Source organism: Aspergillus sclerotioniger, assembly GCF_003184525.1.
Source record: "Aspergillus sclerotioniger CBS 115572 chromosome Unknown BO94scaffold_11, whole genome shotgun sequence".
NCBI classification, from domain to species: domain Eukaryota; kingdom Fungi; phylum Ascomycota; class Eurotiomycetes; order Eurotiales; family Aspergillaceae; genus Aspergillus; species Aspergillus sclerotioniger.
In genome coordinates this window covers 739,803-758,732 of record NW_020291001.1, presented here as the reverse complement: position 1 = coordinate 758,732, position 18,930 = coordinate 739,803, and the positions used below count along the sequence as shown (strand labels likewise).

At 52.7% G+C, this 18,930-nt stretch overlaps 6 protein-coding genes across 6 annotated transcripts; 5 read left to right on the top strand and 1 right to left on the bottom strand.

Annotated features, from left to right (window-relative positions):
- Nucleotides 1-1,680: 1,680 nt before the first annotated feature.
- BO94DRAFT_623590 (uncharacterized protein) lies at nt 1,681-2,271 on the top strand (the record flags this gene model as incomplete). The annotated part of the gene is made up of 1 exon (XM_025617159.1): nt 1,681-2,271. The coding sequence occupies exon 1, from the start codon at nt 1,777-1,779 to the stop codon at nt 2,269-2,271; it is 495 nt and encodes a 164-aa protein (XP_025468516.1). The 5' UTR covers nt 1,681-1,776.
- A 3,504-nt stretch (nt 2,272-5,775) lies between these two features.
- BO94DRAFT_555928 (protein transporter TIM23) lies at nt 5,776-6,428 on the bottom strand (the record flags this gene model as incomplete). Its single annotated transcript, XM_025613829.1, has 2 exons — nt 5,776-5,799; nt 5,850-6,428. 2 exons carry the CDS (start codon nt 6,426-6,428, stop codon nt 5,776-5,778), a joined length of 603 nt encoding a protein of 200 aa, XP_025468515.1.
- Nucleotides 6,429-6,813: 385 nt separating this feature from the next.
- On the top strand, nt 6,814-12,262 carry BO94DRAFT_515109 (THADA/TRM732 family protein). Its single transcript, XM_025609906.1, has 9 exons — nt 6,814-7,054; nt 7,109-8,034; nt 8,083-9,040; nt 9,086-9,322; nt 9,367-9,906; nt 9,953-10,473; nt 10,521-10,661; nt 10,710-11,332; nt 11,379-12,262. Exons 1-9 carry the CDS (start codon nt 6,897-6,899, stop codon nt 12,195-12,197), a joined length of 4,923 nt encoding a protein of 1,640 aa, XP_025468514.1. The 5' UTR covers nt 6,814-6,896; the 3' UTR covers nt 12,198-12,262.
- An 82-nt stretch (nt 12,263-12,344) lies between these two features.
- Nucleotides 12,345-13,512, top strand: BO94DRAFT_534385 (uncharacterized protein). The gene has a single exon (XM_025611536.1). It carries the CDS (start codon nt 12,632-12,634, stop codon nt 13,457-13,459), a length of 828 nt encoding a protein of 275 aa, XP_025468513.1. The 5' UTR covers nt 12,345-12,631; the 3' UTR covers nt 13,460-13,512.
- Nucleotides 13,513-13,652: 140 nt separating this feature from the next.
- BO94DRAFT_534384 (PX and BAR domain-containing protein) lies at nt 13,653-16,194 on the top strand. The gene is made up of 6 exons (XM_025611535.1): nt 13,653-13,885; nt 13,943-14,223; nt 14,277-14,543; nt 14,592-15,650; nt 15,697-15,810; nt 15,854-16,194. Exons 1-6 carry the CDS (start codon nt 13,795-13,797, stop codon nt 15,947-15,949), a joined length of 1,908 nt encoding a protein of 635 aa, XP_025468512.1. The 5' UTR covers nt 13,653-13,794; the 3' UTR covers nt 15,950-16,194.
- A 320-nt stretch (nt 16,195-16,514) lies between these two features.
- Nucleotides 16,515-18,588, top strand: BO94DRAFT_534383 (arabinan endo-1,5-alpha-L-arabinosidase). Its single transcript, XM_025611534.1, has 6 exons — nt 16,515-16,562; nt 16,612-16,953; nt 17,127-17,865; nt 17,944-18,131; nt 18,243-18,271; nt 18,374-18,588. The coding sequence occupies exons 2-6, from the start codon at nt 16,902-16,904 to the stop codon at nt 18,431-18,433; spliced, it is 1,068 nt and encodes a 355-aa protein (XP_025468511.1). The 5' UTR covers nt 16,515-16,562; nt 16,612-16,901; the 3' UTR covers nt 18,434-18,588.
- Nucleotides 18,589-18,930: the final 342 nt, after the last annotated feature.

Genomic DNA, 18,930 nt, shown 5'->3' with positions numbered 1-18,930 from the left:
CACTTGGAAATGTATTAGTTAGTTGATGTAGGGATGGATAATAAGCCGGAGTACGGAATAAACAAGAAAAAGACCCCATGTCTCTCTCTACATCCATAGGCTATAGTCTGCTTTTCAATTCCACCAAGCCTTATACCCAAATCCATCATAGATGATCCAATAAATGTGATCGATTTTCAGTCATTCATCCCAACTCCTACACTATCTATCTACTGCTCTCAATCACCCCTCCAACCCAACCCACCCCAAAATCAAACCCCCAAAATCAAAGCAAATACCAAAAACCTGCCACCCCAATCCCGACCCAAACCTGACATCCTGCGAAAGTGTGGGAGGGAAGTGGGGAAAGACTGAGGCCTGAATAGACTTTATCCGCGGTCTCCACCCCATCAACCAAGCATCACCCACAGTCCTGAATTCTTTCCCGGATGACCCATCCTACCACATCCATTCATCCTAACATCTATGTATAGCATAGATAGACAGACCTATTTAAAGATTCGATTCACACTGGCAATGGTGGGCTGTGCGGACTTGAATCTCCTCCAAGGCGAGTGAGTGGGGGCTATCACTACCATAAGCGATGCCGTGGTGATTGCTGATCTGACAACACAACTTGGGACTTGAACTTAACCTTCCTAGATACCTACCTAGGGAAGACAGGGCAAGGCACGGCAGGGAAAAGTTATATCCTCGATTTCATACGCCAAGCTATGGATCCCAGCCGAGTTCGCCTTCGTTGTCGCCTCCGTTTGGCGGAGTGAGCCGACACATAGACGAGACGTGCTTACCTGACTTTGGTTTGCCATGTGTACATGCTGGTGGCATGTAGGCATCCATCATCCCTCATTTCATCCCCCAAACATCACAGTTTAGAAATAATTTTGACATGGACCCCAAATATCTACTATTTAGTATCATCTGGGTAATATGCAGTAAGCATGTAAGGCCTACCCAACACACAACAGCATAGTATATCAACGCTCTAAGTAATCAGCCCCAACATGTATCATGTATCATGTAAGAATCGATGAATAGATGGAAGTAACTTCATCCCCATAGCCCCATTCTCATTCCGCTGCCCCCCGAGTGGACCACCATCCACATGTCTCACTTCCACTTCCACTTCCACTTCTACTGCCTTATTCATTTGATTCGATACATTATTATTATTCTTCTTCATATGCCAAGGACAACACCACTGTAGAATCATACTGTCGACGCATCAGCTATTAACCTCTAGGTAGGGTAGGTATCTCTCCATCCACGAGCTTTGGTACAGTCAGCCCAGCCCAGCCCAACATGTACCTGTAACTGTAACTGTAAGTGGAAGTGGAAGTTTAGGCAGGGATTAATGCACCCTAGCGACGCCAAAAATAGATGAAATCAATCAATCAATCCCCTTCAAATCAAAGGGACTGACTGAGGCGAGGGTCTAGTCTACCTAAGTGGAGAAGAAATCAGGGGCCATGGAGCAGGGCCAGCCGTAGCTGTAGCTGTAGCGGTGACGGGTTGGGTTCTACTATTCGTGGCTGGGTCCCTTTTTAGGTATCAGGCTGTGGTACCTAGACCCATACTTATTTACTTACTAGTACTAGGGTAGTAGGGCAGAACTTATAAGAGGAGTGCATGCACCCTATCCTATCCTATTTTATCTTACTCTGTGGCTCATAAGTCTCCATATCATATCATTCTCACATTCATTCATTCACCCATTCCTCAACCCGAATACTATCCTCTCATCCATCCAACTCTACAAACAAAGCAATAACAAAAATGTCCCAAATATCCACCGTAACCGTCAGCGCCGCCTCCCCCTCCTCAACCTGCCACCAAGACCTCTACAGCATCCCCATCAAAGATGCCGCCTGCGCCATGCCCATCTCCGGCAACAACTCCGCCATCATGAGTAGCTGCTGTGGCTCCGCGTCCGTCGTCTCCTACGACAGCTGCGATTACTACTGTCTGGCGGAGGACCAGACCGTGCATACCCTGGCCGAGTGTCTCATCAAGGCGTCCGAGGCCGGCGAGGTCTGGTGTAATACCAATGCTAATGCTACCGCTACGGGGACGGTGCCTGCTACGGGGGCCGGAACGGTGGTTTCGACGGCGACGGCCACGGGGAAGACAAAGGGTAGTAGTACTGGGACGGGGACGGCGAGTGGGTCGACGGCTTCGTCGACTAGTAATGCTGGTGTGGCGGTTACCAAGAAGTCGGTTGGGGTGTTGGCGGTGTTGGTTTTGGGGTCGGTGGTTGGGGGGTTGTTGTAGGGGGGGGAAATTGAAGATGAGGTGTATATGTACCGTGTCTGGAGGGGTTGTGGGTTTTGTGGAGTTGGGGATGTTGGGGGGGTTGATGTGGATGGGGGTCGGGTATATCTAGTCAGGGTTTGCTGTATAGTAGTAAATTGATGCATCTTGGATTCATCTTACCGGTGACTATCAGTTTTAGCTTTATCTGTTTTAATACTATCAACACGTTCTTTTCACATATTGTGCACATCTAGGATGATACTCACATGCAGCTCTGGTGTAGTTTACTCACTGTTTCTGGCTGGACACACCACCATAAATGTGCATGTATATATCTCGTCGCCGAGAACAACAAGGCTGCAAGGCCGTCAATCCTATTCACCTGGAACACAGAGATTCACACGCGTGTTCTATCAACATGGAGTATACCTTCAACTTTTGTGTCGCTCAATCTTTTCAGATGGTCTTGCTATTTCCTGCTGGTTGAAGATACGACATCGTTTCTCTAGTTGAATTTGTTGATCATCATTCGTGGTGTTTTTTCTATACCTCTCCTTCCTCGTACCAGTTAAAATACTCGATCGAAAAACTGAACTCATGGCGCTTTTCCGTTCCCTCAAGTCCTCTCCGGTAGATGAAAAAATGGGGTTGAAGGATCTCCCTCTCGAGACGGTGCTCGACTGTCTGAGCTATCTTAGCCTCGAAGAACTGCTCTCAATCCGGCTTGTTTGTCGTAAGTCTCACTGTTGATGCCAGGAAAATCAAGTCTAAAGAATCTCTGCATATAGGACGCATGAATGTGATCATCCTGAGTAATCTGTTTTATATTACCGCGGTTCCTGAACATCTCAGCGATAGTCTGATGTCTCAACTCTTGCACCAAGAGATCATCAGAGATAAAGAGGGTCAGGGCTATGTTGCTGGTATCGTAGCCCGGATGCAAGAGTCCGCAGGTGGAGATCAACTCAAGCAATGCACCATTCCTAATTGCTATCAGGCAATCAGTACTGCACTGACCATTCACAACGGCCGGAAGTGGGTGTTGAAGAACCACAACAATGCAATACCCTGGCTCAAGCATTGGAACTATTGCACAATGATGATCTTGGCTGCTTGGATGGGTCTTAATGACGTCGTGAAAGTGGCCCTGTGTGGAACCATGGATGCTGATTCTAGCCATTTCCGACTAGGAAATCTGCTGTATGCTGCTGCGTATAACAAGGATTTGGCCTTGACCACGGATCTGATCATGAATGGCGCTGACAAACAGCGAAGGGAGGGAGTCTTTGGAGATGCCTTACAGCTGGCGGCTTACCGAGGTGCTGATGACATTGTCCGGATTCTTCTGTCGAGTGAACCTGGATTGAGAGCTTCGATTGTTTCTGGTTCTGCTTATGGACTCTTTGGAGGTCCTCTTCATGCTGCAGCCGCGGCAGGATATGACAAGGTGGTCAAGACATCTTTGGATAACAAGGCGAACCCGAACCTCCTTGGTCGTCTGTATCGAACCCCGATGTTCTTAGCTGCCAGGAGCGGAAGAACGAATGCGGTACAGGTTTTAGTCGAGAGCAGAGAAGCCGACCCAAACATTTGCGACTATATGAATCGGTCTCCATTGCTGGCTGCTGTGCAAGAAGGCCATGAGTCGGTGGTTCGGGCTCTCCTAGCTTCAACAGATATCCGCGTGAATGCTGCCGGAGTGACGGGCATCACGCCAGCAGCACTGATTGCAGCTTTCCGCTCACGCTAACATCCACATAGTGAAGTCGCTTCTGAATCGGCGTGACTTTGAATTGAATTGGTCCGTGCAGGGGTCCTGGCCGCTGCTTCCCACCATTCTACTAAAGTCATCGATGTCTTGCTCCGACAACCAGACATCACATATCTCTCACAAGTCCGGCACCTCCTGCACTGGGCAGCCACGTCTGGACTTCAGGATACTGTCAGGACTTTGATCCACATTCAACAACCACACATCCAACTCCTCTCACAAGGCCAGCACCTTCTTTAGGCACCTGCCTCTGGGGAAGACACCCCTGCTGACGGCAGTCCTTCGAGACAACAGACTCATGGTGCTCCTCTTGACCAGTGATGGTTGTATGCAGTACGACCATAACGGCATGGCCCTCAGCAATCAGAGGCCACGAAGGGCTCTTCCATCTTACTGCCAAAGACATCAACATCCGAAGCAGGGGGTCACATATCTCCCAGACGCCCTCTAGACCGTGGACTACCTGTTGCAACGGCCGGGGATCAACCCCAACCCGACGGACATCAGAGGCTCACCTCCCAGTCGGCTGCTCCATACATCTCATCTCTCCTCTCTCTCCTCTCTCTCCTCTGCATTCGTCCCCAAGAGCACAACTACCGGGGTATGACTCCCATCGCCATAGCCACCGAGCAAGGCAGGCAACCTCACATCTGTCTCAGTCCTCCTTCAACATCCCCTGGTGGACATAAACCACCCTTGCTACACACCCCACTCATCATCGCCGCACACGAAGGTCATCTCCATCTCATTCACACCTTCCTCTCCCACTCAGCCCTAACCATCAAGGCATGTATGGGTTCATCGTCTCTCACCGAGGCCACACTCCTGTCGTGCGTGCTTTCCTCTCCCACCTACACCTCCGCCCCGAAACAGGCACCACGCCCCTCGTCACCGCACCATCGTGAAGATGTTAATTGGGAAAGGTGTGTCCGGATGTTTATCTGCACAATCCGCTGCTCGTTGCCGCAGCACAGGGTCACGTTGCCGTGGTGGAATACTTGCTTCAGCTTGAGGATGTAGATCTCAGTCGCAATACGCCGTTAATGGCGGCGGTGAGGAACGGGCATGAGAGGATGGTCAGGCTGTGTTTGTGTCGCAGAGACGGACGGCTCAAGCGTTGATCGAGCATCCGAGGGAGATGCAGTATATAGGCATTATGGCTTTGTTGCGGATCGCGAAAGTCACTTGGACGTTGTTTGGTGGTAGGGATTCTTGAGACTTTAGATGGATAATGCAGGAAATGGATCTGGATCTGTTGGTATAGATATGGGTGGCTACGGAGCGGGCCGGCTGAAAAAACATTAGTCCATGAAATATTCATTGGCACTCATAGTGACATTAAGGTCAGACAAAAGACTCCGTCCAACAGTCTCTTTCATCAACCACCACAAAAGCACCATTATATGTACAGAAAAGTTAGAAAAAGAAATAAACCCATTACCATGCCGGTCCGATCCATGGATAATGCCACATAGAAATGCTTCATACGCCGGAGGGAAGATGTGTGAGACAGAATAACGACCAAAAGAACCCGTTCTAATACAGCGAAACCGACCGAAGTGTAGGTAAACAACACCACCCTCCACTTTTGCTAAAACACGGCCATACAATCATATGGGATTCCGAAACGTGGGTGGATGGACGGACGGACGGACGGATCAGGTCGACTCGACTCGATTCGATTCGGTTCGCTTCGAGGTGCTAAAATACAATATAGGATGCAGCGGTTGCTGCTGCTGCAAGCATGACATCTACAGGAATGTCTTGCTCAGGACCTAATTTTTGTTAGCCGATCTCCCATCATGCTCAACGGGCAAGAACTTACAGTCCAACCACCAGCAATAGCAGCCACAATACCACCCGAGATAGCCATGGGCTTCAGACCCCTCGTGCTCTTAAAGACCGCTCCACTCAACGCACCCGCCACAATGCTGTTCGAAGCATCATGCTTACCCCGCACATATCCAATACCGGAGTTGACTCCATTGTACACCATCGCAACCACACCGGCCGAGTTACCGAGGAACGGGCCTCGTCTCGTAATCGAGTTCAACGCGCCGTTAAGACGGATCTTAGGCGGAGCCGTCGCAGGCGTCTTCTGCAGTCCCTCAGCCAAACCCCACACACCACCCAGAGTCAACGCAGCCAGGTAAGTCGTTCCGGTTCCATAGCACAGATCATCGGACCAGCCGCGGGACGGCAGCACGGAGCGCGACCCGGGCGTTTGGTCCAGCGCGGAATCTTCCAGAGTAATGTAATCGAGAGTTTCTTGGTTCAGGCCGGCGAGAGGGTGAAGTTGAGTTGGGTCGGGGAGGTCGGAAAGGAAGCTGGATGCATCGGGGGCCGTGGCTTCGGAGCCCTTGGATTGTTTGCGTCCGCCGAGGGAATCCCAGATGTTCGACATTGTGAAGAATTAAAGGTGTATATATGAATACAGAAAGAGAAAGGAGGAGGAGGAGAGGAGGGAGGTAGAGGATGATGAAGTCGCGAACCCTGACAGCTTGGGGGAATGGAGTCGAACTTGAGATGGTCGCGAGGTCGGAGCAGGTAAATTCAAGGTCCGAGAAACAAAAACTTCAGCCCCGTGACTTTCACCCGGACTGACGGCCGACGGCCAAGGCGGCGGCGGCGGCCCGGCAGTATTCCTCAGTCGTACCTTCCCGTTGGGGCAATGCGGCAATCCCTCTGTCCGGATTATGGTTCTCCCGAGGCTAACCCGATTCGGGGACCCGCTCTCGAAAATCCACCAGAGGCAAAAGTCGCGATCAGAAACGCGGGGGCGGGCTGGAGCTTGGGATTTTTTTTTTATCTGTGTTGGTTTGCTAATTGAACCCCCTCGTTGGAGGTTGCCATGCCGTTTCTGTAAAAAAGTATGTCCGGAAATCCAGCATCCGGTGTCCCTGGGGGCGCCGGGCTCGCCTTAGAAATGGAGCAGGTGTCGCAGAATATACAAATCTTGCCGGAGGAGACCCTCGTGCGCATTGGCAAGGGTCCGCTGATCAAGTTCACCAACGCATGTGATGATATTGAGTAAGACAGTTACTTCTTTAATGTTCGTTGGGTGTTGTCTGACATCGTGAAAAGGAAAGTCAACCGGGTGTTCCAGTCACTTTTGGAGACTTACTCTACGGCCTCGCTCTCTCATGCGCATACTACCGCCGCTTGTAATGCGCTCAGTGCCTTTTTGGATGCAGCGCGGACGTCCACCTGCGAGAGCACGAGGCAGTTAGCTCGCTCCGACGAGACTTGGCTGTCGGTATTTGAGGTCTTCATGACCCGATACAAGGATGTCAAGCCCAAGCCGATGAAGCAGGTGTTGGAGTCGCTGGTCGCCCTGCTGGTGAAGACTCGCCAGGAATTTGATCGGTCAGCGCTCCGCAAGAAGATCATTGAGACTACGATTCCCAGCGTTGTTCTCGGCGAGCCTCGCGCGCGGCTAAAGGCCTCGTTCGCCGCGTTGGAGATGCTGCTCCGCAAGAGTGCAATCACGCCGTTGGAGCTGATCTCGCTAACGGACCAGTGGCTTCTGGATCATTACGAGAGCTGGACGGCTCTTTTCAAGGAGGACTGCAAGGCTCTCTCTATCGATATCTCGCAGTACCTGCAGGATGTCTCGGAGAGTGATAGGTACCGGACAGCCACCGAGATTCTGGTCCTTGGTATGCTGGCCCGGGCTACCAAGGCCGAGCTTGCTGCCGCTTCGGGTGATACGATGGCAGCCTTCTTCCAGAAAGTAAAGGCTACGTCTAATTCTCAGTACCTGACGTCTGTTTGGGTGGCGCCCGTTCGCTATATCTTGCTGAGGAACTCGGACAACATGGAGTATATGTGCACCTATGTTCTCCAGCCATCATTCTCTATTGATCCGGCTGGCTTCAAATCGTTTATTGAGCGACTGCCTCTCAACAGTCTTCTCGCTGGTGATATGAGCGATGCCCCGGTGGCGGAGTTCATGCTATTGTTCTCTTCTCTGCAGGTCGCCAAGAAGACTGGTCTTGTTCATGAGGATCGTAAGTGGACTTTGTGGTGGCTGCACGAGAAAAGCTTACGTTAAATAGAATACATCGCCAAAGCAGGCTCCAACACTGCTTCCGACAATGTGCTTGTCTTGAAGAGCGAGGTCATTGGCCAGTTCCTCTTCCATCGCGACATAACTATCAGAATTGCAGCCCTCTCTCTGCTCATCACTGCGCCATCGACGACAAGACCAGTCTCTTCGGCAACGATGAAGGCGATCTTGAGCGGACTGCCCTCTATGCATACCGAGTCGGATTCCTACTCGAGAGGCGAAATCCTGAGTATGATCCGCAAGTTGATTATCCGCCTGAAGGGTGGGCTTTTGGAGGATCAGGACGGTCCCATTGAACAGAAAGCCCCAGCGAATAAGAAACAGCAGCCAAAGCTTGCACGGAATGACACGACGACTCGGGCGTGCATGCAAGAATATCTGGACTTTTTGAAGGCGGACCTGCGGCCCACGGCTTCTTACCCTCGCCACGTCTCCGCCCTGAAGACAATCATTCTCTTCCTGGAGTCTGGTCTTGATGGGAGATACACCGCGACGGACAATATCAAGACAAAATGGCTCTCTAGCCTCGAAGTGTTCGAGCCTACCCTGCTCAGATTGCTGGTGGATCTTCTGCTTGATCCTTTCGAGGAGGTGCGAGCCACTTCGCTCTACATTCTGAATTTGTTCCCCCAGGAGGTCTTGTTTGATAGCGCCAAGCAGACTGGAGGAGAGATCCCCCAAATCATCGAAGGTCTCGCCAAGGCGGAACAACTGGCAAGCAACACCAGCCGAGCCGACTATGCAGATACCGTTGCTCGTTTGTACCATATCCTCTTCCGCGCAGCAGCCGTGGATGGAGCGAATCTGGCTGCGCCCTGGTGGGAGAACAAGACCATGGTTGTTGATACTCTTCTAAACAAGCTGGAGCAGAAGCTTTCCCTTGCAGGGGGACTGTTCAACTCTTCCATGCGTGATGCACCGCTGCATGGATACGTCTCCGCTCTCAGGTATTTGACAATCACAACTTTTGCTGAGTGAAACTAATGGAATAGATACATCATTGCTACCCCCAACTTTTACTCGTTGGTTTCAAGCGGGCAACCTTTGTATGACAACTGGAAATCTATCCATGTGAGAATCGTGCAAGTTTGCGACCAGATCTGGAATGAGGTGAAGCCTGTTCTCTGCATCGACTCGCCTGAAGGCCATACAGATGACCCCATCGAGGAACTTGGTGTCGGCCCTAAGGATATCCTGTCTTACTCGTGGCGTGCTCTTCGCGAATCAAGGTGCGTTGCCTCCTTTGACTGTATACTGTTACTGACTTTCCTAGTCTTCTTCTGCATGCCACACTTGCCAACAAGGCATACGGCCCAGAAGGCGAGACCGGGCTATCGGTTGAGCATTTCGAGAAGATTGGAACTCTCAGCTTCATCCAGCTCGCTGAACTCCGGCACAGAGGAGCATTCTCGACCGTATCTCAGACATTTGCTACTTGCTGCCAACGGTGCGGTCAATCAAACAGCGAGGAGATTTCCGCGCTGCCTAGTCGGTGGTACCAGGAGGCGAAGAAGATCATCTTTGAGTCTGCTTCCAAACTCACACGCCGCTCGGCTGGTCTTCCTGCACTAGTTGTCGGCATTCTCTCCTCGAAGCCAGGCGGACCGCTGTTCCAAAGTGTCATCAAGGACCTTCACGAGATCTCCCACTTGCCTGCGGAGCATGACCCGTCGAGACAGGACGTGCCTTTGCCGCAGGTGCATGCGATGAACTGTCTCAAAGATATCTTCACCAACACCAAGCTGGGACCCCATACGGAACCTTTTATCATGCCTGCGTTGAGACTTTCTGCTGAACGCCTCGGATCGCCTATGTAAGTGTCATTCGAGTTCTGTGTCCGTCCGTTCTGACTGTCGTAGTTGGGCCCTCCGTAACTCGGGTCTGATGCTGTTCCGCGCCTTGTTGACGCGCATGTGCCGCACTGGTACTGGTCTGGGATTCGGTGGTATCTCAGGCTCCGAACCTGGTGCCCGAGTTTCCTTCCAGAAGTATCCTGGCCTGTTTGAACTCCTGCCGACCCTTCTCAGCCCGTCCGATAAGAGCGACAATGCTGGCGAAAGCGACAACGCCAGGGTTACGGAGCGAGTTTTCCCAGCCCTGGAGCTCATTGCTGAAAAGGTCCCGAATGTCACTGGAGTCGACGATGAGCTCTTGCGGGCACATGTCCGGGAGCAGTTCAAGAGCCCAGTTTGGGGCATCAGAGAACATGCAGCTCGAGTTTATGCCTCGCTGTTGAACCGTTCAGATGTCTTGGCCAGCATCAAGGCGTTGCTGAACGTGCAGAGGGACACCATGACGCAAGACTATCTCCATGGAGAAGCTCTCTGTATCAAGTATTCTCTTCGGAGGCTTGCGTCGAGCTCGTTCTCTTTCTGGAACGGTATGTGTGTGACCGAGGTTCCATGAGCTTTTACTGATTGATTGCAGAGCACATTGATGAGGTGTTATCCACCCTGAAGAACATTTTCGCGTCATCCTTCCCATTCGCGGAGTCCCCGTTCGTTGCCAGTATTCTGCTGGAGATTCTGAGCGACGTCGTAGAGAAGAGCATCGAATCTGGCGCCGAGGGTAAGTCGAGCCACACATGTAGATGGATCATCCGTTAACCTGTTGCAGAAAAAATGATCACTACCCTAAGCCAGCTGTCCGAATTCTACTCTTTCGCCAGCATCCGGCAATTCGTGTTCGATTCGTCGCACCCGTCCTGGAAGACCTTTAGCACCACCCGCGCTCCTTCTCTCCTCCGCCGCGCCATCTCGTGGGTCACCGTTCTGCAGATGTTCGTGACAGACAAGCTGAGCGAGGTAGAGCCGCTGCTCGGTGTTGTTTCGCGCTTTGACCCCAATGCTGGCCAGTGGCTGTTGGAGCGCATCCAAGAGATCTTTGGCGAGAGGATTCAGTACAGACAGGCTCTGATCAAACTTTATTACACTGTTATCCTCGGCGCCTACCCCGAGGAAGTCAAAGCATCGGCAATCTCATGCCTAGCATCTGCTCTGTCGTTCGTCCTAGACGTCCACAATGATGCTGTCACCCAGATTGACCTCCCTTGGAAGACGCTAGAAAAGCATCTAAAACTTGCTTCAAGCGAGAACATATGGAACAGAGATCGTTCGGACGCCGAGCTCATCCTCGAAGGATGTCTCCTTTCATTGAAGACGATCTCTGGCCGCCAGAGCTCCGATCTTGATGTACTGGAATGGGCAACACGGCTGCAGTCCGCCATGCAAGAGGAGACAGTACGTTCAACGCCCCCTAGTTTCAAATCATCGCTAAACAGCTCAGGAATTCACCACGCGTCTTGCCGCCGTATCCTCCGTCACAGCATTTGCGCGCACACTCCGCCCTGCCGGCAGCGCCCCTCGCACAGAGAGCGCCTTTTTGGAGATCTACCTGGCTCTATACGATATGCTCAACGACGACGACGAAGAGCTGCGCGATCTGGCCGCTTCCACCGCCTCCTGGGTCCTGTCAAGCTCCTCCGTCTCCCCGGACAAGGCAGTGGCCCTCTCCCCCCTGAACGCAAGCGAGCTCCTCTCCAAGTTCATCACAGAGAACTACACCAACTCGCGCCTCCTCTACCAAAGAACCACAGCCTACATCGCCGACGCGGAACCCCGCCTCAGCACCTCCATCCCCAAATACGTATCCATCCCCAACCGTCTCTCCGACCTCCGCAAGGAAAGCACCATCCTCTTCGAAGAAGAGAAACAAAACCTCTTCATCGACGAAGTCCGCGAAGTAGACGTCTGGTCCGCCCGACTACGCCAGCTAAGCGAATCTGCGTACGACGAAGCCTCCCTCAGCACCCTCTTCAACTGGGTGTCCACCGGACTCTCCTGCTTCGGAGAGATCTTCGCCAACGAGACCGAAAAGGACGGACTTCTGGGCTGGGCCTCGAAGCCGGAGACGTTCACTCTGGGCGTGCGGCTTTTCGGCATGGCTGGGGCGATGGTTTCCAGGGACTCTGCGGCTGCTAGGCTTTTGGGTCCGGAACGGGTTGAGGTTCTGAAGGAGAAGCTTCATGTGTTGCTTGCCAGCGGGGAGGGATCTTTGGTGCATGATGATTGGATTTCGAGGATACGGGCTGCTTTGGAGTTATGATTGTGAGGTGGTTGGGCGTGGTGTGGTATAGAGAAAAGTATAGAGATGAATTTCACGCTGTCCTTTTTGCATTTATGGATTGTGGTTAGGCTTTCTGAGTAGACAAACAGGTCCTACAGTAGCAGGTGCTTTCATTCATTCACTGCTGTGGATACACCCAGGCAATGGCTTGTTTACACTCGCCTTCTCATCTTACGTTCCATGGCGATAGCACTACTTTGCACGTCATCTCAGACGCGTCCATCTACTCACTTACCTGTCATCACATACAATCTACCATCATCAGTGAAGCCAGTAAAGCCACCCCCCATACAAACCATGATAACAAAACCTTACTAACCCACACTCACCCCAGACAAGCACTCTCCCTCACAATGCACTCCAACACCACAATCGTGATAATCCTCATTTCGATACTCATTTTCACGGCCATAATGGTCTACTTCCTCAGGATCTGGTGGCGTTACAAACTCAGAACCAGCGCCCACAACGGCCGCTTTGAACGGCGTCGAACCCGCCAACCCGAAGTCGCCGTCCAGAAGATTGAGCTCGCGGACAGAGGAGGCAAAAGACACTGGTTAGAGTGTCGGGAGGCGGAGAGGAAAAAAGGGGGCGAGAAGAAGGCTGGAAAAGCCGGTCCTTCTGCGCCGGGTTCAGGGCGCGGTGGGATTCCACCGGGTGGTGGTGCTGGCCCTGGTGCTGGCAGTACTGGCGATTCTGGTGGTAAGCCTGCATCTCAACATCCTAGCAAGCCTGCGTCGCACAACGGATGGAGCCCTCAGATGTCTGCATCCCACCCCCCTAGGAACAGAAACGGAATGCCGGCTCCCCCGACTCCAGCTAAATTGCCCAGCAAGGCTTCTTCGCGAAACGATTGGGATAATCAGCAATATGCCCCACAATCTCCTATCAAACCTCCTTCGAACAGAAATGGGATGCAACCTGCTCACGCTCCTGCTGTTAATTTTCCTAATAGAATTACGCTGCAGGATCAAGGGGATATTCCGCTGCGTGATGCGGAACCTAATAGCAAGGCTGCTTCCGTTGGGGAATGGGAACAGATTGCCCTCAATCCTCCGGCCATACCTGCAGCTAGCAAACAGGGTTCGAAGAGGAGCTACAGGCCTCGTAGTGCCGCGCGAGGTCCAAGTCAGGCGGGTTCGAGAAGGGGGCAGCCTCAATATGGGGTGGATGCCAATGCGTTGATGGCGGCTCTGCAACCGATGACGGGGGAGGCGCAAGCACCAGAGGATGGGTGGTAGTTAGGACAGATAGCTTGATGGGATTGTATTGGTGCCTGTACCTGTGGAAGCTGTGGACTGTGGACTGTGAAGTGGTGGAGAGATGATCTATTTATATGTAAGGCGGCGGAGATGGTCGCTGCGGCACGCCCGAGGCGGTGACGTTGATCCCCGCGAGAGAGCCGGCGCTGCCTGTCGGGGTTCCCAGCTGATTCCTCCCTCGGTTCCTGTCCCTTAGAGCTCTCAACTTGCTTCTTTCTCCTATTCTATTGTCTCTCCCGATTCATGGTCCACCTTTCTCTCGCTCTCCCTCTCCCTAAAGACTCAGGCTGCTGATCAGCCTCCCTCCCTCCGCCATGTGGAACGACGAGGATAACAACCCGTACGGCGCATTCGATAACGAGGCGCATCTCTCCGAGTCCCTGCATTCGGCCACCCTCTCTCCCAGTAAGCCCCTCGATCTGCCATCTCCATCTGGCCGCTGGCTCGCTCTAACCTCTGCAGCGCTTTACGATCGCGAATATACCCCTCCCTCTCCCTCCAGCCGATCATCCACGGACAACCCACCGGACTTTCTCTCACAACAACAGGATCTCAGCGACGAAGACGATGCCCCAGGCTACGTTGCTCAACAATCTGGCCATGGCTACCTTCGCAAGAGTGCCTACGATAGTCGGATAGAGCAGATTCTGTACGAGAATCCGGAGATGCCGATCCTCATCACAGACGCCGGGAAGAACCACGAAGGCGGCGGCAGCTTCATCGTGTACACAATACGCACGGGAGTATGTCAGAATCACGCCCGAGCTGCAGAAATGATTCGGCTAATCAAATCTAGGATCTCGAGGTCCGCAGACGGTATTCCGAGTTCGCGTCGTTGCGACAAACCCTGGTGAATCTCCACCCAACCCTCGTTGTGCCGCCCATTCCCGAGAAGCATACGATGGCCGATTATGCCGCCAAGCCCACCAAAGCCAAGGAAGATACCGCCATAATTGATCTCCGCAAGCGAATGCTGGCCGTGTTCCTGAACCGTTGTCGCCGGATGAAGGAGGTGCGCGAGGATGGGGTCTGGTGGAGGTTTTTGGACCCCAACGTCAGCTGGGTAGGTGTGCCGGTGATCGCCGACGAGCCATGTACTGATTCTATCTAGAGCGAAGTCCTCCATTCACACCCCGCGTCGTCGGTGCCCAAGAACAACTTGAAAGCTCCACCTCTAGACCCCGCCAATCCCACCCCCGCTCATTCCTGGTTACCAGTGCCTTCGGCCTCTGCTAAACTCAAGTCGGCGGGTGCGGGGGGTACTGCGCCCACTGCTGCTGCCACTGAGACACCCCCCGCGCCGGACTTGCTAACCCGCTTCCCCCCGGAGTCGCGAAAATTGAGTGAGAAGGAATTGGACCCATACTTCATCAATTTCGAGGCGTCTACGCGTGAGCTTGAGCTGCTGCTCCAGGGAAACATCGAGAAGGTCAACCGTCGCACATTGGCCCATCTATCATCCCTATCTGCCGACCTCATGGAGCTCGGAGCACGGTATAACGGGTTTTCTCTGTCAGAGCCGTCTCCAACCGTGGCGGCAGCCATTGAACGAGTCGGACAAGCGGCCGATACTTCCTACATCGAGACGGAGGAGTTGTCTGCTTCGCTGAGCGCCAGTTTTGCAGAGCCTATGCGAGAAAGCGCACAATTTGCCAGCGTTGTGCGCAGTGTACTCCGGTATCGGGTTCTCAAACGGGTGCAGGAGGAGATGACGCGCGATGAACTAGCCAAGAAGAAGACGCTGCTCGACTCGCTGGAGCGCAGTGAGATGGAAGCAAAACGCATTGAGCAGTACCTCAACCGTACATCGCCGCCGGGGCCACCCACAAGAACCCAGCGATCCCTGTCAACTTCATCGGCCGTGAGCGCTCCCGGAGGGTCCGAGGGCGAAGCCCGTCCAGCTGGCTCTGAGGACAGTGCATCTGTAGACTCGGACTTTCCTCCCACACACGGCGAATCCATCAACTCGCACCCGCCGCAACAAAATCCCGCACTGCGACGCCCCGATTTTGGGCCCTCGTCCCCGGCACATCGCAAGACGTCAAGTGGGACCTTCGTGGCCAACAAGATCTTCGGTCGGATCAGCCACGCTGTCCATGGCTTTGTGGATGTTGATCCAGAACGGACACGACGCGACCAGATTGGGAAGACGAAAGAGAGTTTGGTGCAGGTATGTGGTTGCTTCCTTTGTGCTGAGATTACACTAACGGTCGCAGTTGGAGCAAGCCCTTGGGGTGTCCGAGAAGGACGTCAAGGATGCCAGCGCAGGTGTTTTACAAGATCTCAAGCGATTCCAGAAAGACAAGGAGATGGATCTCCGGCGGTATATGGTGAGTTTCAATCCTCTGCTCAAGAGCCAAGCTGACTGGTTAGGTTGCCTACGCGCGGTGCCACCTGGACTGGGCGCGCAAGAACCTGGAAACATGGACGGAGGCCAAGGACGAGGTGGACAAGATCGTAGTTCGGTAGTTAAGGATATTTTTAAGTGATATTGGAGCGCTGGGCGTTGGTTTTAACTGTTTACTGGCATGATCAGCGGCCGATGGATTCGGACTGGCAATCCAGTATGACCTCGGCCATGTAGATCTGAACGTGCTGGTGTATATCGGCCGTCGTCGATCGAGTACCCTTGTATGCTATTGATGCGTATAATGATGATACTTCAGAATTTTCACGCCAATTGTCAGACATCTATATAAGTCGACTGATACAATAGATCCCTATCCAAATATATATTCCGACATGGTCCTTCTGAGTCGCACTTTTATATCAGTGGAACTTCAATCAGTTCTTGGGCTAAAACGATTGCCTCGGACAACCCGGAAAATCGAAACAGAAAAAAAATGGACCGATTTCTCTACAAAAGAGGGTGATGTCGATGGTGTAAGAGTAGATGATGCGGTGCTGCGAGACATTCATCATCTGCCCCTCCGTGATTGGCCAGGCTGCCGTGCGATCGACGAGGCCCCGGAGACAGCCCGCGAGCTTGATCAACCTCTCAGGCTCTCTCCCTCCGGCCATTGCTAGCGCCGACTGCATCCTCACCATGCTGGTCCTGCCCGTGTGGCTCCGCAGCATCCAGGTACGACGTTCCCCTTCCGAGCCAGCAGGCGCGACTAACGCGGTTTTAGACAAGACACTTGGAAGGGGGTTGACCGGATGAACGGCTGAATCGGCAATATCCATGACAACAATCCCTGAAGGACCACTCAAGACCCCTTGGCCGGTCTAGGTTCGCTTTGCTACGGCATACCCCTCTATCCTACTCTCATCGACATCGCTGGTCGAGATCGCACCTCCATTTCTGGCTCACAACACCACTACTCGCCAGTTGGCGGTCAATCGCGACGACAGACCAAGCTTTCTTGGCACCCTCACAGCAAGGAACAAGCAATGAGCCACTGGGCTCATCAAGCCCACAATGATACCCAAACAATGGCCCCAGCTACCATGTTTCACCGTCTCCACATCCAGTGACGACAACTCCATCCTCCCCCAACCCCCACTCACCCGGCCATTGCTCCGGCGCATCATCAAAACCATCTCCCTTCTCACTCTCTTCTTTTTGCTCACCTACGCCCTCTACACCCGATTCCACACCCCTTCACCACCCCAAGACACTGAACCCCCGACAACACTCTCCCAGAACCCGACTATGACGGCCACTTCCCACCCACGCACATCACCAACCTCCACATCCACGACCCCAGCATCATCCGGGTCAACAACATCTACCACTCCTACGGCTCCGGCCCACATATCCCCATCCACACAGCCCCCGATCTCTCCGGCCCATGGGCCAAAGCTGGCACCGTCCTAGACGGCCCCAGCATCCTCCCCAAAGGCGACCTCAAAGCCCCTTGGGCCCCCACTACCCTCTTCCACTCGGGAACCTACTACTGCTTCTACGCAACCAGCAACGGCGGCTGCCGCAATAGCGCCATCGGAGTCGCAACCTCCTCTTCCCCCGGCCCAAACGACTGGACCGACCACGCGCCGCTCGCCCTTTCCGGCGCAGGTAAAAAGTCCACCCTGTACCCCTTCGACCGGGCCAACGCCATTGACGTAAGCGTCATCCTTGACCACACCACCAACCAAGGGTACATGAACTTCGGCAGCTTCTGGACGGGTATCTGGCAAGTCCCGTTACAGCCGGGGCTCCTGGAAACAGATCCCCGGGGAGAAGAAGTTCGGCATCTGGCCTTCGAACCAACAGTCGTGCATCCGCCGGGAAAGAAAGCAGATGGGATTTGTGGAGATTCGACAGGAATGCATCCCATCGAGGGTGCGTTCATATCTTACCGCGAACCGTGGTATTATCTTTGGTTTAGTTGGGGAAAGTGTTGCCATTTCGATCGGGAGAAGTTGCCCAAGCCGGGGTTGGAGTATGTCCCTTTCTCTTCCCTCAGCTCCCTCTCTCCAGTCATGTCCTAGAAATATGCTAAACGGTAACCTGAAAATAGATACAGCATCCGCCTCGGCCGCTCCTCCAGCCCAAGAGGCCCCTTCGTCGACAAACAAGGCCGAGATCTCGTCAACGGCGGAGGAGAAATCATCTACGGCTCAAACGGAGATGTCTATGCCCCTGGTGGACAGGGCGTATTGACTGATGATGGCGAGGAGGGAGTAGATGTGCTTTATTATCATTATTGTGCGTATACCTACCTACCCCTACATTTTTCTCTTCCCACAGTTCTTTTTCCTTCCATCCTGAATGAATAAGTTGGGGACTCTCGGTAATTGCTAATTCTGATTATTGTAGTGAATAAATCGGTGAGCTTGGAGTTCAAGGTACGTTTTTTTTCGTCCCCGTCCCCGCTCCCTCCTTCGTATAGTCGTTGGTTCATGTGAGATGAGACTGTATGGTATGCTGATAATAATGCTGGTATGTAGGAAGCCCGAATGGGATATAATTTTATAAAGTACGTGGATGGATGGCCCGTTGTGAGATGATCATATTTTCACTGTCATGATCATGGTCTTGGTCTTGGTCATTACTATCGTTATAATGATCCCGAAGATCACGATACAATATCCAGGGAGAGTATAGTATATATTATACTAGAGTGGGAAGGTGGGTTTAGATGTATATAGTCATTATAGAGTACATTGCTTTCTTTTATCATTGTGTTGTGTTGTTAGTGTGTATAGTAGTACAAGAAGTGGATGTAGATTTATTGGCTGGTACTGGTACGGGTATATCTGGTCCATGGGATTAGTACTCCTGAGGAAAAGGTCTTGAGCATCATAGTGATCATTCTGATTAGTAGTAGTAGTAGTAGTAGTAGTAGTAGTAGTAGTAGTATCTACAGAGGAACAAATGCCAGTTTAAAGACCCAGGCATACAGAAAGAAAGTGCCATCCCCGACGCCTCAAGCTATTCCCTCTTATCCCCAATCTAGAAATTTTGACCAGCTCATGTCCCCTGCCATATCTATCCTCCTTCATCC